This window comes from Mobula birostris, chromosome 27 (genome assembly GCF_030028105.1).
Source record: "Mobula birostris isolate sMobBir1 chromosome 27, sMobBir1.hap1, whole genome shotgun sequence".
Taxonomy (NCBI): domain Eukaryota; kingdom Metazoa; phylum Chordata; class Chondrichthyes; order Myliobatiformes; family Myliobatidae; genus Mobula; species Mobula birostris.
The window spans coordinates 44,775,015-44,802,033 of NC_092396.1; the positions used below are offsets into that span (position 1 = coordinate 44,775,015).

The window sequence follows — 27,019 nt, forward strand, 5'->3', positions numbered from 1 at the left end:
CTCTTTGGTCCTAGACTTAGCCACTATAGAAACACCCTCTCCACATCTATTCTGTCCAGGTATTTCAATGTTCGCTAAGTTTCAATCAGATCCACCTCTTTTCTTCTGAACGCCAGTGGGTACAGGATCAGAGCCATCAAATGCTCCTCATACGTGGGTAACCCTTGGTAATTTCTCAGGTAAGGCCATGTTCGGCACAGCTTTGTGGGCCAAAGGGCCTGTATTGTGCTGTAGGTTTTCTCTGTTCTGCGTTCTACATTAAACTTTTCATTCCCAAAACCATTCTCATTCTCCACCTATCTTTGTATCATCTGCCAACTTGGCCACAGAGACATCAATTCGATCATTCAAATCACTGACATATAATGTGAAAAGAGGCGGTTTTAATAATGACCCCAGTGGAACACCACTAGTCACCGGCAGCCAACCAGAAAAGGCCCCCTTTATCCCAGTTTTTGCCTCCTGCCATATAGTCCATGAACCTCCGCCAATGCAGGTACACGTTTTCTCAGATAAAGGGCCCAAAACCGCTCACAATACTTCAAGTGCAGTCTAACCAATGCATCAGCATTACACTCTTGGTCCTATATTCTAGTCCACTTGAAATAAATGCTAACATTGCAAATGCCTTCCTTACCACTCACTCAACCTGCAAGTTAAACTTTAGGGAAAATCTTGCCTGATATATCTGTTGGAATGTTCTGAAGAAATAACAAGCAGGATAGATTGAGAATCAGTTGATGTTGTGCACTTGGATTTTCAGAAGGCCTTTGACAAGGTGCCACAATATTATGAGCCCATGGTATTACAGGAAAGATTCTCACAGGAACATAGCAGTGGCTGATTGGCTGGAGACAAAGAGTGGGAATAAAGGGAGCCTTTTCTGGTTGGCTGCCTGTGACAAGTGACCTTCCACAAGGGTCTGTGTTAGGAATGAATCATTTTACGTTATATGTCAATGACTTGGTTGACAGAATTGATGGCTTTGTTGCAACGTTTGCAGACAATAAAAAGATATGTGGAGGGGCAGGTAGGTCTGAGGATATAGAGAGGCTTCAGAAGGACTTAGACAGATTAGGAGAATAGACAAAGAAATAACATATGGAATACAGTGTGGGGAAGTGTATGGTCATGCACTTTGGTAGAATAAATAAAATGGTCGACTGTTTTCTGAATGGAGAGAATATATACAAAACTGAAACGCGAAGGAACTTGGGAGTCCTTGTGCAGGCTTCCCTAAAGGTTAATTTGCAACTTGAGTCTGCGGTGAGGGAGGCAAATGGGATGTTAGCATTCATTTCAAGAGAACCAGAAAATAAAAGCAAGAAGGTACTGTTGAAACATTATAAAGCATTGGTGAGGCCTCAATTGGAGTATTGTGAGCAGGTTTGGACTCCTTATCTCAGAAAGGATGTGCTGAAACTGGAGAGGTTCAAAGGAGGTTCACAAAAATTATTTCAAGATTGAATGGCTTATTATATGAAGAGCATGTGATAGTTCTCAGTTCTTGGCCTGTATTCACTAGAATTCAGAAAAATGATGGGTGACCTCATTGAAACCTATTGAATAGTGAAAGGCCTTGACAGAGTGGACGTGGAGAGGATGCTTCCTATGGTGAGAGAGTCTAAAACCAGAGGACACAGCCTCCAGATAGAGGAGAGTCCGTTTAGAACAGAGATGAGGAGGAATGTTTTCAGCTACAGAGCGGTGAATCTGTGTAACTTGTTGTCACAGGCAGTCGTGGAGGCCAAGTCTTCATGTATATTTAAGGGAGAGGTTGCTAGATTCTTGATTGGTCAGGGCTTGAAGGGATACGGGGAGAAGGCAGGAGATTAGGGCTGAGAGGGAAAGGGATCAGCCAATGATGACATGGTGGCCTATTTCTGTTCCTACATCTTATGGTCCTATGGAAATAGACAATTGAAGTTTTGGGTTGTGGCCCTTCAACTGGACACCACCAGGTAGATGGTGGTGCGTTCTCTAGCCATCACTGGTGTCACTTATCTTTTCATATCTGTTAATTACTTAAGGCTTGGGTGTACAGGGTAAAATTTCAAAATTTGCAAATGACATGGCAGATGGGAAAGTGTAGCAAATAGCAAGGAGGATGGCATTAGACTGCAGGAACGTTGGCGGAGTGAGCAGTGAAATGAACAATGAGTATAAGAATAGACATGGGTAATGCAGATTAAATGGACCAGTTTTAGAAGGCGTGCAAGAAAAATAAAGAATCCAGATACATATGGGCATAACCCTTTGTAAGCGAAAGGGCCTATAGTAATAGGTGGTAAAGCATATGCAGTCTTGGCCAACACAAACTTCTTGGAATGAATGGCCTCCATATTACACCCCTATGATTCTACAGATCTGTGAGTAACTGGTTTTCAATTCATTTTGAATCTTTAATTAAACCCCTTCCAGTCTCCAATTACACCTCTAACCTTTACAGATCATCAAATATTAATCATTTAATGCTATGCATCCCATGATAAAAGTAATTGTAGTTTGCTCCTGTGTCAGCTGTTATAAACCTCTCCATATTATGAAGTTACTGGACTTTGATTAGAACAGTTTATAACCCATTTTGTGCTCTTCAAAGTAATTACAATCCAACACTACTTATTGGCTTTGATGTGCTTTGGGGGGTGTTTGTGAAAAGTCTATTCGCAACAACAACTCACTGTCTGTGATGAAACACTGCTTAACAACCATAAACCCTGCTTCCCATCTAGCCCAAAACAGGGCCAAACAATAAAACAAATGGTGAAATCAAGAAGTGACAAATCAAACAAAAGTGAAAGAGAATTGATTAGGTTACGTACTGGATGTTGTGGAGATGAACGAGACCGGAAACGTCAGTTGCTCTGTTCCAAAGATGTTTTCGGCGCGGCAGATGTAATCCCCAACATCCTCAGGAGTCACCTGCAGAATCCGCAGTACTGAACCCTCCACCTGTTCACCAGGAAGAAAAGCACAAGGGTTTGCCACACTGAGCTGCCTTTATCAACAAACACAGTCCCACCGAATGGAGACAAGTTTCTGAGCAATGGGTTGTTACGCAGATAAATTTGATACTTGCATTGTGATTATCATATCTAGCCCATCCACACAGTGACATGAGCCAGATTCAAGATCCATCCGTCCTAAATAAAAGTTTTTCTTTTGAATGTGTTCACTCTTTCTGGGTCCTGGGTATTGTTGGGAAGGTATTAGTTGTTGTCTGCCCTTAACTGACCCTGGAACTGTAAGAACTGCTGAGCCTCTGGTGAAGGTACTTTCAGGTGGTTATTGGATATGTAACCAACATCTGTATGCAGCAAGACCAGGATAACATTTAGGTAAGGGCTGAGAATTAGTAAATAACATTCATTCCAGGCAATGGTCATCTCTGGTAAGAGAGAATCTAATCAACTGTCCTTGAGACATTTGATGCCATGACCATTGCTGAGTCCCTTGCCACCTACATCTAGAGATCACCAATGATCAGCCACATAAAGACAGCGTCTACAACAACAGGTAAGAGGCTGGGTATCCTGCGTAGTGAGCGATATCCCCAAAGCTTCTGCACTATCTAAGTAGCTCAAATTGTGGAGCAGACTCAATGGGCAAATAGACTAATTCTGCTCCTATATCTCATGGTCAATCAGCAGCCTGACGAACACTCACCACTTGCATGGACAAGTCCAGCTCCACAGCCCTCAAGAAGATCAACGCCATTCGGAATAGGCCGTCCACTTCATTGGTGCCTAATCCACAACCCTAAGTGCTCATTCTCTTGTTTGCTGTCAGACAATATCTCAGAATGTGCTGCAGTTATGCTACTCATAACCCATGACCCTTAGAGCCAAAGTGAAGCAGGTACATTGGAACACCACCATCTATAGGTTTCCCTCAAAGATACCCACAACCTATTTTAGAATTACAGCACTGGATCTTCGCCACTGGGTCCAAATCCTGGAAACCCCGCCCAAATAGTACTGTGGGAGAAGCTTCAGCAGAAAGATATACAGCAGTTCAAGAAGATGACTCACCACCATCTTCACAAGGATAATTAGTCCTTGACTATAAACATGGGCCAGTGATGCAAACTGAAGGCAAACAGTGGTTGTAGACAGGTCATAATCTGCATGGAGGTCAGTGACCAGTGGTGTGACCATGGGACACTCAAAGCTGCTGCGCAGGTTGATTCTGTGGTTAAGAAGGCATACAGTGCATTGGCCTTCATCAATAGTGGGATTGAGTTTAAGAGCCGAGAGGTAATGTTGCAGCTAAATAGGACCCTGGTCAGACCCCACTTGGAGTATGGTGCTCAGTTCTGGTCACCTCACTACAGGAAGGACATGGAAACCATAGAAAGGGTGCAGAGGAGATTTACAAGGATGTTGCATGGATTGGGGAGTATGCCTTATGAGAATAGGTTGAGTGAACTCGGCCTTTTCTCCTTGCAATGGCGGAGGATGAGAGGTTACCTGACAGAGGTGTATAAGATGATGAGAGGCGTTGATCATGTGGATAATCAAAGGCTTTCTCCCAGGGCTGAAATGGCTAGCACAAGAGGGCACAGTTTTAAGGTGCTTGGAAGTAGGTACAGAGAAGGTGTCGAGGTAAGTTTTTTTTACGCAGAGACTGGTGAGTACGTGGAATGGGCTGCCAGTGATGGTGGTGGAATTGGATACGATAGGGTCTTTTTAGAGACTCCTGGGTAGGTACATGGAGCTTAGAAAAATAGAGGGCTATGGGTAACCCTAGCAATTTCTAAGGTAAGGACATGTTCAGCACAGCTTTGTGGGCCAAAGGGCCTGTATTGTACTGTAGGTTTTCTATGTTTCTATGTTTCAATATTAAAGAAAGAAATAATTGTTCAGTGCTATTCACCATCAGTTCAGAGGGGTATGTTCATCTCTACACTGCATTGTACCTCAATTTCATAACATTTGGCACTTGGGAATTTCGGAGTGAAACAAGGCAAGTTCCTGTGCTGGTTGGAGAGCAACAACAGTACAAGTATTGCTCACTGTTTAATTTGCCTTAAAGTGCTGATGAGCGGAATCACACTAACACAGCTTTCCCACTTAATTCTGTCACAGTCACAGGCGGTACAAAAATCCACGGAATATTAAACAACAAAATGAATCCGCAGAACTTAACATAAGAACAACAGGTTTCAAAAGTTTTTGTTATTTATAAAATATAATTGTACTGATTTACATTTCACTATTAACTCTTTATTTGTTGCTATATTGTCTTATTTCACTTGTTTTAATTTTCAATTTGCAGAACTCCAACCAATTAAAATAAAATCTCATCTTCCTTGACAATGAAATGCTGTTATTCGCACATTCTTTCAGAATAAAGGGAACTCAGAGCTCATTCCTACCACTTGAAGTTGAGGCCAGATGTTGGGGTGTGTGAATGCACGGTTGGTCACCAGGGGCACAACGTGGGATTGACCAGAGGGAGGGACTCCGAACACTGCAAACAGTTCAGTAGCTGCTTTTGGTTGGTAAGTAGCCGGGAAATTGTGGGTTGGATGTTCTGGTTTATGTCTCTGATAATAACCCAAAGGTATAATGCAGGTTGTCACAATTACATACCAGGTGTCTATCGGTGAGAGAACCTGCCAACTTGTACCAAGTGATCATGGGCTCTGGCTGCCCTGTGATCTGGCAATGTAGCTCCAGCATGCCTCCTTCTCTTACTGAGGTGGGTGTGGGCTGCTCCCTCACTATCGGTGCACCTTCATAGTCTGCAGAGAAGAGATTCAGAAGAGTTATCAAAATCTGGAAAAATCAGACACTCCCATTGGCTGAACTGAATTGAATGAGGTCAACATAACCAACAGCGTTTGGTGCCAAAGTGAGGGCTGGCTCGTAGCATCCATGTTTCAAATTGTATTTGTTAAATATATCACCTCTAGACCATCTCATACTTCAATGCTCTGTTGACATCTGCAAACACTGAACTAGGTAGAATGTAAATTCAGCAAAAGGTTTGCATATCAGGACCATGGGTCAAAGAGGAACCTTCCATTTTCAGGTCAACTCTCTGGTGCACTGAATGACTGGCAGAAACACAGCGCCAAGAAATTGCTCTCCTTCTTGTAACCATGGTAAACTGAAACTAACCATTTTCTTGCTAAGTGGAAAGTTCTTAGGTGATACTAAACAAAAGTTTTTTTAAAAAATCTTTGCTTTTTAAATTCCCTTTTAAATCACAAATATTTAATTATAACTCCCCAAAATTGGTTTTAAGTAAACATTTTGCATCCGTTGGTGTCTACTACCCAGCTGACATGTCAGATCTAAAAATGCTGCTCTCCTTTGAGCAAAAGCATTTTCATTTAATCCTGCTTAAATTCCAGGAATGCAACTGTGATCCAGTGTCTATAAGCAAACACTGAGACCTAAAAATTTGATGGCATTATACATATTTACCATTTATGGTGGTTGTTACATCCAATATGGCAGCAGAGTGTGGAGAATTTATCCCTTATTAGGGAGAGTCAACATGGCTTTGTGCGTGGTAGGTCATGTTTGACCAATCTATTAGAGTCTTTCGAGGAGGTTACCAGGAAAGTGGATGAAGGGAAGGCAGTGGATATTGTCTACATGGACTTCAGTAAGGTCTTTGACAAGGTCCCGCATGAGAGGATAGTTAGGAAAATTCAGTCACTAGGTATACATGGAGAAGTGGTAAATTGGATCAGACATTGGCACAATGGAAGAAGCCAAAGATTGGTAGTAGAGAATTGCTTCTCCGAGTGGAGGTCTGTGACTAGTGGTGTGCCACAGGGATCAGTGCTGGGTCCATTGTTATTTGTCATCTATATCAATGATCTGGATGATAATGTGGTAAATTGGATCAGCAAATATGCTGATGATACAAAGATTGGAGGTGTAGTAGACAGTGAGGAAGGTTTTCAGAGCCTGCAGAGGGACTTGGACCAGCTGGAAAAATGGGCTGAAAAATGGCAGATGGAATTTAATACAGACAAGTGTGAGGTATTGCATGTTGGAAGGACAAACCAAGGTAGAACATACAAGGTTAATGGTAAGGCACTGAGGAGTGCAGTGGAACAGAGGGATCTGGGAATACAGATACAAAATTCCCTAAAAGTGGCGTCACAGGTAGATAGAGCGTAAAGAGAGTTTTTGGTACATTGGCCTTTATTAATCAAAGTATTGAGTATAAGAGCTGGAATGTTATGATGAGGTTGTATAAGGCATTGGTGAGGCTGAATCTGGAGTATTGTGTTCAGTTTTGGTCACTAAATTACAGGAAGGATATGCATAAGGTTGAAAGAGTGCAGAGAAGGTTTACAAGGATGTTGCCGGGACTTGAGAAACTCAGTTACAGAGAAAGGTTGAATAGGTTAGGACTTTATTCCCTGGAGCGTAGAAGAATGAGGGGAGATTTGATAGAGGTATATAAAATTATGATGGGTATAGATAGAGTGAATGCAAGCAGGCTTTTTCCACTGAGGCAAGGGGAGAAAAAACCAGAGGACATGGGTTAAAGGTGAGGGGGGAAAAGTTTAAAGGGAACATTAGGGGGGGCTTCTTCACAGAGAGTGGTGGGAGTATGGAATGAGCTGCCAGACGAGGTGGTAAATGTGGGTTCTTTTTTAACATTTAAGACAGATACATGGATGGGAGGTGTATGGAGGGATATGGTTCGTATGCAGGTCAGTGGGACTAAGCAGAAAATAGTTCGGCACAGCCAAGAAGGGCCAAAAGGCCTGTCTCTGTGCTGTAGTTTCTATGGTTCTAATTAATGTAACCTTAACAGCACTGCCCAATATGTCGGTAAAGGCAGGAAAATGAACACAAGCGCCAGAAGCTGAAACAGCCATTCATTTCCTTTGTTACATTAAACTGAATGCAACCATGGAATTACCAGTTGCAGGCCAGGTGAGCTTACCGTCTCCCTGGGTTTATTACTTGATCATCAAATTTGTCCTACACACTACACAAACATATGTTGAAAGTGAATGCTAGGAGCACAAAAAGTGGTGAGATCAGAGGACATTGCCAAGCACACATGACTAGAATGACAGATTACGTACAGGATGATGTGGAGCTGACCGAGAGAGAGAATTTGACCTCTTGCATTCCAAGGGTGTTTTCGGCGCGGCAGATGTAATCCCCAGTGTCAGCGGGAGTCACGCGAAGGATGCGTAGCACAGGACCCTGCACCTGAAGCAGCAAGAAGAAAATCACTCACACTGGGTCCAGTGCCCCTGCATGCACTGGGCACCTCAATACAAAGGCTGATTTGTTTTGTCGTTTACATTGGTCCCAAATGGTGACTTGTAGCAGTACACTGTTGCACTGTGGTTTAAAAGACCTAGTCCTCTTCCTCTGTATTCAGCACTCAAATATTAATAATTAAATACTACTCCAGAAGCAAACAAATGCGTCCAGAGATAATCCAAAGGTCAACAGGTGGCTAAAGTTAGGGGTTGCAAAAAGATCATGAAAAAGATTCTTCTAAACTAAGAAGGGTTTCCCTCTGTGTTGTTAAGGCTATCAGCCAAGGCTCAGCACTGTTGTGTGCTCACAGCAAAGAACAGACTCCAAGTTGAAGGTTACTATTATTGCCCGCACAAATGCTCCACCACAGGTTGCTACAAGCACCTTTGCAGGAAATAATGTGGTTCTGCCTTGACCCTGTCACTTGATCTTCATGATTGGTCTTCCCATCCCCTCCCCCAACACACACTCGCTGCCATTGTAGCTGTTGCCTCCAGTTACAATGGACGCCTTCTTCCTGCATTAGTTCCATGAAGCACATAGAACACAGAAGAGCAGAGTACAGTAACATGCTCTTTGGTCCATGACATTGTGCTAACTAATTAAATAGTTTAACTAATCCCTTCTGCCTACATAGTGCTGATATCCCTCCATTTCCTGTGCATTCATGTGCCTAAGAGCCTCCTAAATGCCTGCATCTTATTTGCCTTTGTCACCACCCCTGGCAGCACATTCAAGGCACCCACCACTCTGTAAAAAAAAACTTGCCCTGCATATCTCTGTTGACTTTACCCCCTCTCACTGCAAGTGCAAGTCTATAACACATAACAGCATCCCTCCCTTCTCCACCACTTCAATACATTATAACAACCACCTCATCATTTGAAGATCGTACACAATCCCACCTGGATCTTTCTTCAACAAGTTCCTTCATTCTACCAAGAAATAACAAACTATAAAGCCCACATTTTCTGATTTTGGATTAAATAACATCGGAAGAGGAAGTCCGCTGTCACTCACAACCTTGATTTACCTGGTGATTGGTTGATAGAAGACCAGCTGTCCTGTACCATGTGACCCTGGGTTCTGGTTGTCCCGTGGCCTGGCAGTGTAACTCCAGCATTTCTCCGGCTGTTACTTTGTCAGGAGAGGAGTAAACCCTCACTTTGGGAGCTGTTCCATGTGCTGTGGCGAGAGTGGACAGCAGAAGCAGATTTTAATGGAAAAATATACCAAAAAAAGACATCAGTGAAGCTGGATCTAATTGAACTGCAGACACACTCCTTGGCTTCATCATGGACAATTTTTCTCCCTCCTGGCTTGAACATCTTCTATCTAAATACAACAGCATCCATCCGTGTACTTTTCACCTTCAGTTACTGCTTTGAGCTTTGCACCTGCAAACAAGCCAGTTATTCTATACGAGGCAAGAGTTAACATGCTCACATGAAAAACCTCAAATCCTAAAAAAGCAAGGGCTAAACCTACTGAGAGTTGAAAGGTCATACATTACTCTTGCAGATTCAATTAGGGATTGTAGTGGATATGCATCGAAACAGGGAACTTAAACTTGCTGTAGGTGCAGTCTGTGAATCTATTTGTGTTCTCATCTGGGGGAGACTGAACTTGCTGAGAATCCCCCAGCACTTATTATATTGGCATTAATGTTTCTGATAACTTACATATTTCAGGCAACTTTTTTCTAAGATATTCAATTAACTTTTTTATTTTTGGAATATTTATTTCAATTCCACAGTTCTGAATGTTTCTAAGGGTTGGGGAGGGATAAGACAGCCTCCTCAAAGAGCAAAACTGCAGGAAAAAAGAAAGCATGAAGTTCTAACTTATTTCCTCACTTATCAACAGTCACTTTTCCAAAGTATTCCATATTTCTTTACAATGCAGGAAGTTGTTTAGTCCATGGAATCTGTGCAGCCTCAAGAGCAGTCTTCTTCTCCAACTAATTCTACTCTCACTGCATTCAAAGTACAAAGTAAATTTACTAACAATGTTATAAACACAAGAGCTTCTGCAGCTGCTGGAAACTCAGAATAACACACTCACACACAACTCAGCAGGTAGGCAGCATCTATGAAAGTGAATAAACAGTTGACATTTCAGGCCAAGACTGGAAAGGAAGATGGAAAGATGCCAGAATAAAAAGGTGGGGGAGGGGAAGGGGCAACAACTTAGAAGGTGATAGGTGGGTGTGAAAAGTCAAGGGCTGGAGAAGGAGGAAATGACAGGAGAGGAGAGGAGAAAGGGAAGAAAGGAGGGCACCAGGGGGAGGTGATAGACAAGTGAGGAGAAGAGGTAAGAGGCCAGAGTGGATAATAGAAAAAGAGTGAAAGGGGAAGGGAAAAGAAAAAAAAATGATCAGAAGAAGCAATCGATGCTCATGTCACCAGGTAGGAAGCACCAACCTCCTCCTCTCCTATTATATCGCAGCCACCCACAAAAAAAAAGGAAATACAATAGTTTTATAAAAAAGTGTACATAAACAAATACTGACAAACAGCCAATGTGCAAATGAAAATAATATTGAAAATATGAGTTTTAAAGAGTCTTTGAAAGTGATTCCGTTCGTCGTAGAATCCATACAGAGTAGTGGTGAATGAAGCTATCCACGTGGATTCAGGAGCCTGGTGGTTGTAGTGCACATTGGTCAAATAATGGGCACGGATTTGAAATACTTCTCTCCTTAAATATTACTTCAATTGATCCATGGGATGGGTTCCTTCCTTATATAACACTCTATTAAATCCTCTCTTCAAAGACCTCTGAAACTCGGTTCCCAACATTTAAAGCTGAGCACAGATGCAGTCAGAACTTGGTTATAAGGGCAAGGAGAACAGATGGTGAAAACCAAAGATTTTGGAAAATGACAGGTAACGTACTTGTCAAAGTGATGGAGACGGAGAATCTGACCTCCTGCATTCCAAGGATGTTTTCAGCGCGGCAGATGTAATCCCCAACATCAGCGGGAGTCATGTGAAGGATGCGCAGCACAGGACCCTGCACCTGAAGCAATAAGAGGAAAATCGCAACCTCTGTCACTCACACTTGGTTAGATTGGGTCGAGTGTTCAGAAATATAAAGTAGAGTTTGTTCCTTACCTGGTGATTGCTGGTTAGAGAGCTGCCTGCCCTGTACCATGTGATTCTGGGCTGTGGTTGTCCTGTGATCTGGCAGTGTAACTCCACTGTTTCTCCCTCAGTTACAGAGGTAGGAGAAGGGTAATCCATCACAGTCGGGGGCCGACTTTCTGCTGTGGGGGGTGGAGATGAGAGTGAGTCAAGCAGATCCAAAATTGTATGATATAGCTTTTGTTAGTTACACAGGAGGTGTCTGTAAATCAGCCCCTCAAACTTGCTCAGCCAATCAATAATATCATGGCTGATCCAATCTAGGCCACAATACTGTTGGTCATGGAGAAGTTATAATGCAGAAGAAACTGACAAATTCATATGGGTCAAGGACAGTAGAAGCAGACAAACCTATTGTCTTGGTTTTTGTTATGAGGTCAAAGGAATGGAGGCTGCCATTTTGTGAACTCAAGTTGCCTGGGTTGATCAATGTTTTAAAGCAGACTAAATGATGCTCTAGGTAATTTGCTGGACTAAATCATTTCCAAATAAGAAGCTATTTGTGAGATGTTCTTTGGTTAGGCATAATACGGAGTTTTGTGAATGGCGGGGTCTGTGTCTGCTCTGAGTGATTTGAGCTGGTTGTTGATTTACAACAAAGGGTCATAAAGAGCCATAAATTACCAGTTGTGACTTGCAGAAGAAGGCAATAAATGGATGCTGGCTTGGACCAGAGCCAATAAGGTGTTGTAAGTCAGTCAGATGACCCAAAGCCAATAAATTGAAATGCAACATTTGAACTAGTAAGGAATTAATGTAAAAGCAGAGGCTTGAAATACAAAGTAGAGATAAATTTGAAGGTTCATCATTGAAAGGAAAAACCCTCATGCCAGGTGCTAGGATAAGAAGGACCAATCATCTGGTAAACAGGAGATCCCTAGTTTGGTGTTATAAATTGGAAAAATATTCTAAGTGAGGATTGATATGAAGGGGAGAGTAGAGCTCGTGGTTTAAGTTGTTGGCCTCGGGTCAACATGGTTACAATGTTGTTTGTACAGAGACAATAACTGTGTGCGCTTTGATTCAGAGTTGCCTTATGAGCTTCCTAACCTAGTTTCGTTGGTGTGAATAGTCAACATATTTTGGTGTCTCTGGATGGGTGAAAAAGAGGTTCGGGACCCTAGTTTTGATTTGAACCACCACGAGGTCAGGATATTAAAATGGGAAAAGGGAAGTCCCAGGGGGTTTGGAGGATTGGAAAATGACCCGATTACGAGGAGTGGGTAGGAATGATTGAGATTGGAGGGTCAGGGACACTGGGGGGATGCATTGTAGAAAGCAGATAGTGAAAAGGAACCAAATAAATTACAAGATACATCTTATGGAACGTCTTGTTTAATGAACTTCAATAAAAAATAAATTACAACAAATAAACAAATAAATAAATAAATAAGCTATTATCGTGGAATATACGTGGGAAAATCTAAATGAAGTGAAAAGAGGGAAACATATTGGCAGAGCAATTGTGTAAATGTAGGGAAGCGTTAGAGAGAGACAGAGAAAGAGAAAAGAGCTGAAGAGAGAGGGGAAAGAAAATGAAACGCTGAGGGAGCAGGGTCAGGCGAATTTGATACGTGACTCAGTTTCAGGCTCAGTGTGAATGTGTAATGAGAGAAAATGAGAAAAGTGAAGAGGAATGGAAAGTGTCAAGTACAGAATTAGAGGAATGGAAAAGTCAGTGTCAGGATCTATGGACTGCTATGAATGTTCTGTAAAAATTGGCAGCTGAGAAGAAAGGCAGCATCGATCACACAAGTATTTAAAACAGCACAAAAAGCTGCAAAGTTAACTCTCAGCTCAAAGAGGAATGATAAGTGCATTTTAAATCTGGTTGTTGGAGGACAAATGTTGTCTCAGCTAGCAGTAAGTGTGGTAACAAAGGAAAATGTCACAATCCGATGCAGTGATTTACAGATCAATAACTGAGGGCTTATTTAGATACATAACTACCACTCTTCCACCTATCTGTTACCTTACTGCATAGCTGAACAGAATTATTAACCATAATGCAATTATTATTAGACATTGGGATGAGTTATCCAAGTTATTAAAGATCATGCGGATTTAGCTAATGATGTTTTGGAGTAAAGTTTGGAACTGGGGTCTGAACGTTAATGTACATCCTTGATTCGTATTATTTCACATATTGTTATTGTTCTGCTCTTTGTTCTGACAGTAATTCAATGTATTTTCCCAAGTGTTTATTGATGCAACTTAACCAACTTTAAGTGTTTGTGTGCTAAATACCATTCCCAATCCCTTTTTGGTGATTTTGCCTGATTTCATGCCATGATGTTGCCTGTAAGTATTATTAATTGTTGTTACATCAGAATCAGGTTTATTATCACCAGTATGTGACGTGAAATTTGTTAACTTAGCAACAGCAGTTCAATGCAATACATAATATAGAAGAAAAAATAATAATAAATAAGTAAATCAATTATAGTATATGAATATTGAATAGATTAAAAATTGTGCAAAAACAGAAATATTATATATTAAAATAGTGAGGTAGTGTTCATGGGTTCAATGTCCATTTAGAAATCGGATGGCAGAGGGGAAGAAGCTGTTCCTGAATCGTGTGTGCCTTCAGGCTGCTGTACCTCCTGCATGCTTGATACCATAATGAGGGACATTTTTTTTTATCACATTTCTTTTATATGCTTTTGCACTGACAATATTTTTTAAATATGCCAGCTATTTGATATAGTTTTATCTATGCTTACAGTCTATGGTATTTTGTTAGTATCTTTATCAGTATTATTTGATGCAGTCATGAATGTTGGTGTTCCTTTTGTACTGTATTCACTCAGACATATAAACAGTAATGTGATCCCCAGAACTTTCTGTGGATCCAAAGGTTAATGAATACTCAACAATATTATTTCTCCAATTGTCTATCCACAGACATTATGGAAGGACACACCAAGACACCTCGGAAAACTGTGATTCAGGATTAACCAGGGAAGATAACATAGGCATTCCAAGATTATTCACCCCACTCTCTTTTAAAGCACCAGACACAATTATATATACTTCAATTGGAACCCGCACAAAAAATTGTGAAATTGGCAACAATTTATTAGATATAACCTTATTAGGGGTTGTGCACAGGCCACATCATAAATGATTTTATGTTGCTCCTGCTAAGAGCTACAGGAAGATCCATCACCCGTTTTGTTATTGTACAGACTATTGGGGAAAATGTCAGACCTAATCTGACTCCCCCATGGCAGCTACCAGCTACACAATATCTGTCAAATGTGGGAGAAGAGTGCATGGTGAGCATAAGCAATCCCCTGTGTGGATACTTCCCATAGTATCAAAGATTCAGACAGTACAACCCCATGCCAATCATTAGGTACCAGTCCATTCCATGGTATCACAGATCCAGACAGTACAACCCCATGCCAATCATTAGGTACCAGTCCATTCCATGGTATCACAGATCCAGACAGTACAACCCCATGCCAATCATTAGGTACCAGTCCATTCCATGGTATCACAGATCCAGACAGTACAACCCCATGCCAATCATTAGGTACCAGTCCATTCCATGGTATCACAGATATGATATTCTAACCTCATTAACCACAACCCTGTCTTAGCCTTCGATGTCTTGGCAATTCAGATGCCCGCCGAGATGCTCATCAAAATTGTGAGTCTCTCTGCCTCCACCACCCTCTCCAGCATTGTGTTTCCAATGTCAACCACCCTCAGAGGAAAAAGTTTCAGATCACTTCTCAGCCTATTAACCCTTTCCCTAAACCTGTGCCTCCTAGTTTCAGCCACAAATTGACTTCCAAATCATCCTAGAACACTAAGGTTATTGAACAGTAGAGCATTTTGTTGTGCCGATCAATACTCCATGCTCCATCGAAACCTTTCCTCCTACTCAGTCAATAACATACCATCATTTAAAACAATGTGCCTGGCATCATCTGCCTCCTTTTTACTCTCACTCCTTCTCTTTTTCTCTATCCTTCACCCACATGTCCCCACATTGGCATTCCTCCCCCTCTACTCGATTCCAACCGCTCGTCATCTCCCTTCTCAACTGGACCCACCCACTGGCTGGCAATCATCAACACTCTTATTTCTGATATAGGCTCATGACCTGAAATATTGACTATTCCACTGTCTTCGCATATGCTGCCCAATGCGCTAAGAAAACATATGTGTCCAGAGACGAATTATTTGATAAGCAAAACTCCTGTTGTGCACAATTTCACCCGTACGGATAAAACCACATTAATATGTGATATACTAATGACAAAGAGGTAGCAATAGATCCAATTCCTGGGTATTGGTCTGATTGGATAATTTGCCATTAGCTCTGTGATATCCTTTAAAAGCCCAAACAGAATCACATCAGAGATTTCTTGGAACCCCAAGTCAGCAACATCCTTTGGACAGTTCTCACCTTTTCAATTCCCTCCTCCAAGATTAGGGCATGCTAACGTATTATTTGCTGCAGCCAATTTCCTGATAATGATTTCACTTGTAAGTGATCAGTAATGTGATCTAACCCAGTAAAACTGCTCTACCAGAAAACTTATAAATGAAACAAAAAAGAACACTAGTGGATCCAATATCTTGGCTACAGATTTGAAATGCTTTCACTCCTTATGTAATCCCTGAGATGGGCTCCTTCCTTTACAATAGTCATTAATTTTTGAATTGTCTCTGGGAAGACCTCCAAACCTTGTTTCCCAACATTTCAAGCTGAGCTGTTTTAACCCCAGATGTGGTCACAACTTGGTTATAATGTTCAGGGGTACAGTTTGTGCAAACGAAGGTTTTGGAGAATGATGGGTAACGTACATGTCGAAGTGATGGAGACAGAGAATTTGACCTCCTGCATTCCAAGAGCATTTTCGGCACGGCAGATGTAATCCCCAGTGTCAGCAGTAGTCACGTGAAGGATGCGCAGCACAGGACCCTGAACCTGAAGGAGCAAGAGAAAAACCACATCTTCCATTACTTACACACGCCATGACTCGATTCAATGCTCAGAAATACAGAGCAGAGGTCGTTCCCTACCTGGTGATTGCTGGTTAAAGAACTGCTTGTCCTGTACCATGTGATCCTGGGCTGTGGTTGTCCTGTGACCTGGCAGTGTAACTCCACTGTTTCTCCCTCAGTTACGGAGGTAGGAGAGGGGTAAACCATCACAGTCGGGGGTCGACTTTGTGCTGTGGGAGGGTGGAGATGAGACTGAGACAGATGGATCAAAATGGACAACACAGATTCTTTTTGTTACATTAGAGTATAAGGGTGAGGTGAAGGTGAAATGGCAGTTCAAGCCTGCTCTCCATTTCAGTAAGATTGTGCTCAACCTTGGCCTCAGTTCCAATTTCTTGTGCTCTCTTCATAATCATCAATTCTCCTGTAAGTTCAGATATCAGTGAATGTCCATCAATATATTCCAGGAATCTACCTCCACTGTCCCCTGAATGGAGAACACCAAGTCACTTACATTGCATGGAGATATTCTACTTCACTTCAGTCTGAACTAGTTTGACTCCTTATTCTGAAACTATTCTCTCTGTTTTAGAAACTTTTACTAGAGGAAACACCCTTGTACATATTCACACTGCTAATGTGCAGAATTTACATTCTGTATGAAACCTTTATCCTTCTCTCATAGTTCTCATCAACCTTCATGCACGAGATGGGACATCACTGACAATGCCAGTGTTTATTGTCTATCCTTAATTGTCCTTAAATCAGAGAGACAATCAAAAGTTAACTACGTCAATCACATTGGAATTGAATTTTTTTTCTGTTGTTGATATTTACAACAATTTGCTGCTTTACTGTTACTGTTGTTAATTCTAGCTTTTTAAACTTCAGTTTTGCTGAATTAGTTGAACTTATGTCCCACAGGTGCCATGGTGGAATCCAAACACGTCTCTGGATCAAAGCTCTGGGCTTCTGGATACTAGGCACAAGCCATGATACACCAGCAGTCATGTCTCATAGCCACAATCCCAGTGCTGGGGTTTCAACCTCTTGCTAAATGTTGCAGCATGAGCTCGGTTTTTTTAAGTGCCACTGATGCATTGCTAAATGTGTGGAGATGATGCATCAAAGTGTATTGCCATTTTTATCTCCCTCTGCCGTTAAGGTCTGACATTCATCCCAGTAATCACTACAGAAATAACACTGCATTTAAGAGATAGGCTCACAGAGAAAGTACAACATAGAAATAGTACCTTCAGAAGAAGACCGACCTGACCATACACATAGCCTAATCCTATATCAATCCTATCTCCACGCATTCTCCCAGCAGCTCACAGATCCCACGTTGTTTTCATTATTTAGAGATACAGTATAATAACAGACCTTCTGGTCCAATGAGCCTGAGCTGCCCAGCTATACCACATGACAAATTAACTGACTAACCCATACATCTTTGGAATATGGGAGGAAACCAGAGCACCTCGGGCAAGGTCAAGCGGTCATGGGGAGAATGTACGATTTCATTACAGACAGCAGTGGAACTGAACTAAGTGGAACTCTCTAATGGTGACACGTTAACTGCTACGCTACTGCGCTGTCCCTTCTGTACCATTTTTACACATGACTCTGTGCACAAACTCCTGGTGGGGCCACTTCCAATTTATTTTTGCCAGGTTTGTGAACTCCACAGAGGCTTGAATATATCTGCATGGCGTCTACATTTTATGCTTTCAAGCACAGTTTTCATAAACATCCGCTATGAAAGCTATCTCTCTATCCTGTTTATGCAATGCAACAATTCTGAGGTAGCTGCACAAATTTCATGTTCAGCAGCAATGACCTTCATTTGCAGCTAATTGTCTAGTCTAAACTCTGCAGACTAGTAAAACTTCCCCCTGCCAAGCTGGTATCGGTCTGACTGGATAATTTGCCATTAGCTCTGTAGTGTGAAACCATCCTTTAATGGCTCACATTGAATTCCATTAAAGGCTTCCTGAAACACCAAATCAGCAACATCCTTTGGTCAGTTCCCACACTTTCAATTTGTTCCAGCAAGATCAGGGGACGTTAGGAAAGTAGGGCATGCTGAGATATTATTTTCTGGGACCAATTTCCCAATAGGCATGATTTCACTGGTAAATGGTCACCAGTGTGATCTAACCCAGTAAAATGCATTTAATAGACAATTTATAAATGAAAAGAGAGGTAGCAATGGATCCAATTTCTTGGCTGCAGATTGGAAATGTTTTCCCTCCTTAAATATTTATTTAACTAGCTATTTGTGAGATGCACCCATTCGTTCTATAATAGTCTTTAATTTTTCAGTTGTCTCTTGAAAACACTCCAAACTAATTTCCCTAACATTTAATGCTGAACACACTTTTCATCCCCAAATACAGTCACAACGTGGTTATAAGGGTGAAGGAAACAGTTCCTACAGGCCAAAGATTTTGGAGAATGACAGATAACATACACGTCGAAGTGATGGAGACAGAAAATTTGATTTCCTGCATTCCAAGAACATTTTCGGCACGGCAGATATAATCCCCAGTGTCAGCAGGAGTCATGTGAAGGATGCGCAGCACAGGTCCTTGTACCTGAAGGAGCAAGAGGAAATTCACAGCCTCTGTCACTCACATTCATAAAAACTGGATCCAGTGCTCAGAAATATAGAGCAGAGGTCGTTCCCTACCTGGTGATTGCTGGTTAGAGAATTGCCTGTCCTGTACCATGTGATCCTGGGCTGTGGTTGTCCTGTGACCTGGCAGTGTAAGTCCACTGTTTCTCCCTCAGTTACGGAGGTAGGAGAGGGGTAAACCATCACAGTCGGGGGTCGACTTTGTGCTGTGGGAGGGTGGAGATGAGACTGAGACAGATGGATGAAAATGGACAACACAGATTCTTTTTGTTACATTAGAGTATAAGGAACAGGATGAGGAGAAGGAAAAAGGGTAGCTCAAGCCTGCTCCCCATTTCAATATATCCATGCTGATCCAACCTTGGCCTCAGTCCAATTTTTTTGTGTGCTTCATGATCTCCTGTAGTTCAAATATCAGTGAAATATCAATATAATCTATGATTCCATCTTCACTGCCCCCTGGACAGAAAATTCCAATTCACTTACATCAAGAGAAGAATTTCTACCTCACTTCAGTCTGAACTAGTTTGACTCCTTATTCTGAAACTATTCTCCCTGTTCTAGAAACTTTTACTAGAGGAAACACCCTTGTACATATTCATGCTGCTAATGTGCAGAATTTACATTCTGTATGTAACCTTTATCCTTCTCTCATAGTTCTCATCAACCTTCATGCACAAGATGGGACATCACTGACAATGCCAGTGTTTATTGTCTATCCTTAATTGTCCTTAAATCAGAGAGACAATAAAAAGTTAACCACATCAATCACATTGGAATTGCATTTTTATTTCTGTTATTGATATCTACAACAATCTGCTGCTTTTCAGTCACTGTTGTCAATTCTAGATTTTTAAGCTCCAGTTTTGCTGAATTAATTTAATTTATACCGCACAGGTGCCATGCAGAAATCTACGGGCTTCGGGATATCAGGCTTAAGCACAATACATACTTCATAGATGTTGTGGAGGTTTGACCTCTTGAGAAATGTTTCAGCACGAGTTTGATTACTTTAAGTGGAACTGAGGCATAACTAAACGCATGGAGCCAATGAATCAAAGTGCATTGTCGTTTGTTTCCCTTTGCTATTAAGGTCTGAAAGTCTTCAGAATAATGAGTGCAGCAGTAAAACTGTACCAAAGAAATAGAGTCATGGAAACAAGACCCTTAGCCCAGTTCCACCCCATCCATCCACATACACGAATACTGGACCAATCTAATTTTTTATTGCCACTCAGACCCCAGTTTGGCACATTTCTGTATTCGTACTTCTCCTAGTTCTCTAATTTATTTTTGCCAGTTTCACAACTTGAGCCTTCAAAAGAGCTCTATTTCATCATGTTTAGTTCTCCAATAAAAGGGCATCATTCTAACTGGCAACATACATAAAATTTGCTGGTGAACACAGCAGGCCAAGCAGCATCTCTAGGAAGAGGTACAGTCGACGTTTCGGGCCGAGACCCTTCGTCAGGTCCTGACAAAGGGTCTTGGCCCGAAATGTTGACTGTACCTCTTCCTAGAGATGCTGCCTGGCCTGCTGAGTTCACCAGCAACTTTTATGTGTGTTGCTTGAAATTCCAGCCTCTGCAGGTTTCCTCGTGTTTGCATCATTCTGACTGGCTCTGGGATCTGTAAACATCCTTTAAAAGCTCATATAGAATCACGTCAAAGGTTTCCTAGGATCCCAAGTCAGCAACATCCTGGGGTGGGCTGCATCCTTCCATAATACTCTTTGATAATTAAACTGTCCCTTGAAGGACCTCCGAAATGTGTTTCGGTTAAAGTGGGGCCCACCTCTGACCCCAAGTGCAGTCTCAACTTGGTTGTAACGGTGAGGGGAACAGTATGCACAAACCAAAGATTCTGGAGAATGATGGGTAACGTACATGTTGAAGTGATGGAGACAGAGAATTTGACCTCCTGCATTCCAAGGACGTTTTCAGCACGGCAGATGTAATCCCCGGTGTCAGCGGGAGTCATGTGAAGGATGCGCAGCATAGGACCCTGCACCTGAGGCAACAAGAGGAAATTTACAGCCTCCTTCCCTCACCCAGACTGGATCCAGTGCTCAGAAATATAGAGCAGGGTCATTCCCTACCTGGTGATTGCTGGTTAGAGAACTGCCTGTCCTGTACCATGTGATCCTGGGCTGTGGTTGTCCTGTGACCTGGCAGTGTAAGTCCACTGTTTCTCCCTCAGTTACGGAGGTAGGAGAGGGGTAAACCATCACAGTCGGGGGTCGACTTTGTGCTGTGGGAAGGTGGAGATGAGAATGGAGGTGATTGAAACTAGACAACAGAAGTATTCCTAGCTCTTGAAAAGCAATATGTTTCTGGTATTATTATCTAGAAGAACTGTACTATCTTTTCAAATAGTTAAACTGTCTCTCTGGTATAATGTTTTGTCCAGAGATATTTATTTAAGGAATATGTATTTCTAGTTGGTTCTGTTTATACTACTCTTGACATTGAGCCAGGACTAGGAACATAAACCTGGCTACGGAGTTGAATACATAATCTATGTTTATATTCCAATGCCATATAAGGGAGTGATTCACTGACACATGTGCTTTCAGTTCCATTCCAATCCACTGGGACAATTCCAGATCTATGATCATTGTCAGAATACAATTAATCATTCCAGCACTAATGGGAAAGAACAGAATGTGGTACAGGTTTGATCTTACAACCTGATGAAGATGTTCCACCTGACAATAATATTCTGACTGATCAAATACACTCAATCTTCTTTCTCAAGGATTTCTGTGTTCACACATCTGTTGATCTCAGTCATGAAGTGTGCACTGGCTGGTGTGATGCAGAATTTCAAAGATTAACAAGTGCAAGTGAAGAAACTCAGTTCAAAGTGATATCCTGATATGTTATCCACTGGTTCGAGAGACCCACGGGGTGAATTCAAGTCAAAATCTTAAATTGGATAGTTGGTGGAGAATGGAGGTGGTGCCATTAGGAGGCATAGTGGGGTAGGTAAAGGGTAGTGTGAGGCAAAATGGTGGCCAGATTATGGGCAGAGACTGGGTCACTGGCTGAGGGACCAGGAAGGGCACATGACAAAGAGTTAAAGAATGGGATGGCATAGCAAATGAGCTGGGGATGGGGGGGTGGAGGAAATGTGCGATTCAGGTACAGCTTCTTCCCCTCTGCCATCCGATTCCTGAATGGATTTGGACACTACTTCACTTGTTTAATATACAGTATTTCTGTTTTTGCACATTTTTACTTGTTTACTTTGTACATTGATTTATGTGTTTATTTATTATTATGTTTTACTTCATTTATTATTATTTTTTCTCTCTCTTTGCTAGATTATGTATTGCATTGAACTGCTACTGCTAAGTTAACAAATTTCACGTCACATGCTGATGATAATAAACCTGATTCTGGTTCTGAATTTGGTCTTTAATGGTACAATAATTAAATACTGGCGGGGGCTCCAGCACTACCCCCTCTGACTGTCTGGAAGAAGAGTAAATCTGGTGGGTTTGCAGCTGTATTAAAGCTGAGAGCTTCATTGGCGTTGAGAGGATAAAATGCCCTCTTCTCATTGTTATCATCGGGAAGGAGGTACAGAAGCCTGAAGGCACATGCTTAACAATTCAGGAACAGCTTCTTCCCCTCTGCCATCCAATTTCTGAATGGACATTGAACCCATGAACACTACCTCAATATTTTTTTTAATTTCTGGTTTTGCACTACTTGTGTAATTTAACTGTATCAAATATATACACACATACATTTACAGTAATTTAGTTTTTTTTATATTATCACGTATTGCATTGTACTGCTGCTGTAAAGTTAACACATTTCACAACACATGCCAGTGATATTAAACCTGATTCTGATTCTGATGTTACTGAGGCAGCAGGATGAACAAAAGCCACTGGGAAAAGCAACTGTCGCAATTTGTTTGGAGAGGTCCTCGAGGAACAAGAAGACTGTCATTTCTTAGCCAAAGAGCCGTATCATATCACAGCACAGACCTTTACACGAGGTTGGGTGCTGTGTGCATTGTGTAGTGTTATTTAAATTACCGGGCAGAGACCGATTAGAGACAAGGCCAATCCCTCCATAGATGGAAAAGCTTTACTGTCTCTGAAGTGAGGTTTTATTATTGACATGTTTTGTCTGTCTATTATTGCCACCCAGATCCCAATCCAACTAGATAATTTGCTGCTGGCTCCATGATCTTTAATCAGCTCATTTTGGAGTCATACCAAATGAGAACTACATCCCAAAGTCAGCAGCATTCTTTGGTAAAAGTTCACTTATCCAAAGAAATGCTCATTATTTTCACAGATATAATTGATTTTGGGAGAGAACAGTAACTTGGAGGGACATACAGCACAAACATGCCCTTCTTTATAAACCTTACTGGTTTGTGAATCATCCCTTTCACAATGTGTGAGGAACCAGAATGAGATTAATCTTTCAGTCCTGTTCCTACGCTCGTTAGTGAGTTGCATTTAGTTGCTGTAGCTCCAGATCACTCCAATTAGGTAGGTCCATCTACTACTCTAAATATCCTCCATAATATCCTGAGATGTTAAGGTTCAAATTTCTATCTCCCTTTGTACGGAAAAATTGCTTCTGAACTTCCCCCGAAGGACTCATTGTAGTTTTAGGATTGTTCTTATTCGTGATCCTTGCACTAGAGAAAAAAATAAACCATTTGATAAACATTTCACACACATTCACTGTCCTGAAGAAGGGTCTCAGCCCAAAAAGTCCACTGTTTTATTCATTTCCATCGATGCTGCCTAACCTGCTGAGTTCCTTCAGCATTTTGTGTGTGTTGCTTTAGATTTCAATCATCTGCAAACATTCTTGCGTTTATGATTTCACATACCATACTCAGATCAGCCCTCAAACTCCTGCATTGAAGGGGAAGCTAACTAACTTGTCCTCATAAGTTGATGCTTATAAGCTCCTGTGCCATTCTCCTTGATAACCACAGAAAATATAGGAAACACTCAGCAGGTCAGGCAGCACCCATACAGAGAGAAACAGAATTACTGTTTCAGGTCATTGACCTTACATCAGAGCCATTCCTCTGACCTTGTGCTAAACGCACACCCAATGTGGACTGATAAAGTGATAGGCAGAATTGACTGCAGCGTTCCAGTTGTGACCTGGTGAAAGATCCTCACAACTGAAGCACATCTTCTTCATTCCGTAATCCAGGTCCAGTACTTCCTGGATCACTGCTTGTAGCTTTTAATGTTTTTGCCTGGATTCCCAATTCTCTGCCATTACATTTCCCAATTTCTCACCAGATACTGACTGACATTTTTTTTGATCAAGGATGGTGCTATATTCCCTTTGAAGCTTGCCAGTAAATTGACAAACACTTTATCAATTTCTTTCTGTAGATTCTTGCATCTATCTGCACAAAAACTGGCCATCATTCCCAACAACTAAAGCTAGAATATCTCAAAGAGATGCTGAGGAACAATTGGCTACATACAGGGTGAGGTGGTGACAGAGAGAGCGAATTTGACCTCCCGTGATCCATGGATATTTTCAGCACGGCAGATGTAATCCCCGATGTCAGAAGGCATCATGTGCAGGATGCGCAGCACAGAACCCTGAACCTAGAGGGTTGAGAAGAAAATCAAGGGCTGATTTAAGTAGGCACAAACATATTGACAGCTATAACAGACAACAGTTATGCCATTCTAAAGAGGTTAGGGTAAATGACTGTTTATCTTCTGACTGAGGAATCACAAACGTGGTAAGAGCAGAGAACCCAGGTGTGGGTCTGCAACTTCAGTGTCACCCAGTGACCTCAGCTCAGTGTCACCCAGTGACCTCGGCAACTCTGTGTCACCCAGTGACCTCGGCAGCTCTGTGTCACCCAGTGACCTCGGCAGCTCTGTGGAGCGGAGTGGCTGGTTCAGTCCTGATTCAATATACATGGCATTTGTGTGTTCTCAGAGCCACATTGGTTTCTCCTGGGAATGAACGGGTTAACGCATGAAGTGTTTGATGGCTCTGAGCTTGTACTCACTGGAGGAAGAATCACATTGAAATCTACTGACGAGCCTAGATAGAGTGGGCGTGGAGAGTATGCTTTCTACAGTGGGTGAGTCTACGACAAGAGGGCACAGCCTCATAATAAAGTGATGTTCATTTAGAACAGAGATGAGGAAGCAGCAGGTGATGAATCTGTGAAATTCATTGCTACAGAGGCCAAGTCACAGAGTATATTTAAAGCTGAGGTTGATAGGTTCTCGGGTGTCAAAAGTTATAGGAAGAAGGCAGGAGAATGGTGTTGAGAGGATAACAAATCCACGATGGAATGGCAGTGCAAACTCGATGGGCCAAATGGCCTAATTCTGCCCCTATGTCTAATGGCCTTATGGGTGCCCTGGTTTCCTCCTGCATCACAAAGATATGCTGCTTGGTTCAATGCCTCATCGGAGTAGTTAAGAGGCAGCTCATGGGTGAGTGGGAATAATTCTCAGGCCTATCGAGATTAAGAGAGGCTGAGTGAGAATGATGGATTGCTTTGTTTGGGGTTAGACCGGAATCAATGGGTTAAATGACCTCCTTCTGTGTCAGAATAACCAGGTAAGTGAGACAGAGAATGAATGGAGAGTTGCACGGGGTAAGGATTTGTTTTTGGTACAGATTAGTAACAGACAGTGAACAAAACTGTATAGACACAGGACAACTACATTTTCAAAGTGCTGCTGTTGGTGTGACCTGGAATTGTTTCTTTCTCTGAATCAGCTTCAACGACAGGACATATGTTTGATTGTACACTTATTTTTAATGGCATAAGAGACTCCTCATAACAGGAATTGAAAGTTATCTCTGCCACCATCACTCACCTGGTGATTGGCTGTCAGAGAGCCGCCTGCCCTGTGCCACGTGATCCTGGGCTGTGGATAACCTGTGACCTGGCAGTGCAACTCCAGCATTTCTCCCTCGGTCACAGTGCTCGGAGAGGAGTAAACCCTCACTGTCGGCACAGTTCTTCCTGCTGTGAAGGACCAGAGGTTTCAATTGAAATGGGTCACAAGGCTGACATCAACTGAATCCTGGGATAATTCAAGTGTAGGGCAGAACCACATAGTTGAGTCACCTGGCAACTGGCTTCAAACATTGGCCTCATGACTGGTCTGTGCCAAGGCAAGGCCTGCACTCATTTATAGACAAATTACCCTTGGAAACGATCAACATGCAAAAATGCCAGAGGAAATCCACAGGTCAGGCAGCATCCACGAAGGGAAATGAACAGGTGACGTTTCCGACTGAGACATCAGAATTGTTTATTTCCCTCCACAGAGGTGCTTGATTTGTTGAGTTCCTCCAGCAGTTTGTGTGCATTGCTCAAGATTTTCAGCATCTGCTGATTCTTGTGTCTTGGATATAAGTTTTTGTTAGTTTGCAACCACACAGATAGTTCTCTTGTTCCACAATAATCCATGTTTCCACTTGGAGAAAAGTTATGTCCAGTAGGTTTGTGCAGTACATAATGTTATTGTCTAATTTTCCTCATAATAAACTTAGATTTTATTAACTTGTTACTTCCTACCTCGGGGATGACATTAAATTTATTCAGCTTGCTTATTGATTGACTAAATGACCCAACAGTATTTCCCATTTATTTCTCATAAACTTCACACTATTACAAGTTTTTTAAAATTAAACATGCCCTAATATTTCAAACATCCTCTTATGCCTACATTTGATCTCAGTTAATCTCGTTCACTCCCTCCAAGAACTGAATAAATTTCCCCTGCTTTGGTTGCAATGTCTTGACAGACCTTGAGTGATTCTGATTTAACTCCCTAAACCACTGTTAAGCTAAAAATTCACAATATCAGAAGAACAACCCAGCCTTCTCCTGCAACAGTCTCAAGGTTGACATGATGTCACGCAGATGCAATAATATGCAACACACTGGCTTCTCTCCCGTCACTAACCGTCCAAGGTGAGAAGGTGGGAAAGGGTTCACGTATCTGAAAGCAGACGATCCAGATTCAGGGAATG

The 27,019-nt window shown here is 41.9% G+C and overlaps 1 protein-coding gene across 7 annotated transcripts in view; it reads right to left on the bottom strand.

Annotated features, from left to right (window-relative positions):
- The window catches only part of hspg2 (heparan sulfate proteoglycan 2), a 551,229-nt gene that overhangs the window by 111,624 nt on the left and 412,586 nt on the right, over nt 1–27,019 (bottom strand). For 5 of the 7 annotated variants that reach the window (XM_072245063.1, XM_072245061.1, XM_072245066.1 and 2 more), the window contains 14 exons: nt 25,855–26,006; nt 24,486–24,612; nt 21,100–21,251; nt 20,888–21,011; nt 19,056–19,207; nt 18,837–18,960; nt 16,442–16,593; nt 16,223–16,346; nt 11,369–11,520; nt 11,150–11,273; nt 9,286–9,437; nt 8,066–8,195; nt 5,595–5,746; nt 2,823–2,952 (listed from right to left, as the gene is read on the bottom strand). In XM_072245063.1, coding sequence (XP_072101164.1) covers nt 2,823–2,952; nt 5,595–5,746; nt 8,066–8,195; nt 9,286–9,437; nt 11,150–11,273; nt 11,369–11,520; nt 16,223–16,346; nt 16,442–16,593; nt 18,837–18,960; nt 19,056–19,207; nt 20,888–21,011; nt 21,100–21,251; nt 24,486–24,612; nt 25,855–26,006 — 1,947 coding nt within the window. The remainder of the gene's footprint in view (nt 1–2,822; nt 2,953–5,594; nt 5,747–8,065; nt 8,196–9,285; nt 9,438–11,149; nt 11,274–11,368; nt 11,521–16,222; nt 16,347–16,441; nt 16,594–18,836; nt 18,961–19,055; nt 19,208–20,887; nt 21,012–21,099; nt 21,252–24,485; nt 24,613–25,854; nt 26,007–27,019) is intronic. The other 2 variants (XM_072245064.1, XM_072245068.1) reach the window with 2 other exon arrangements.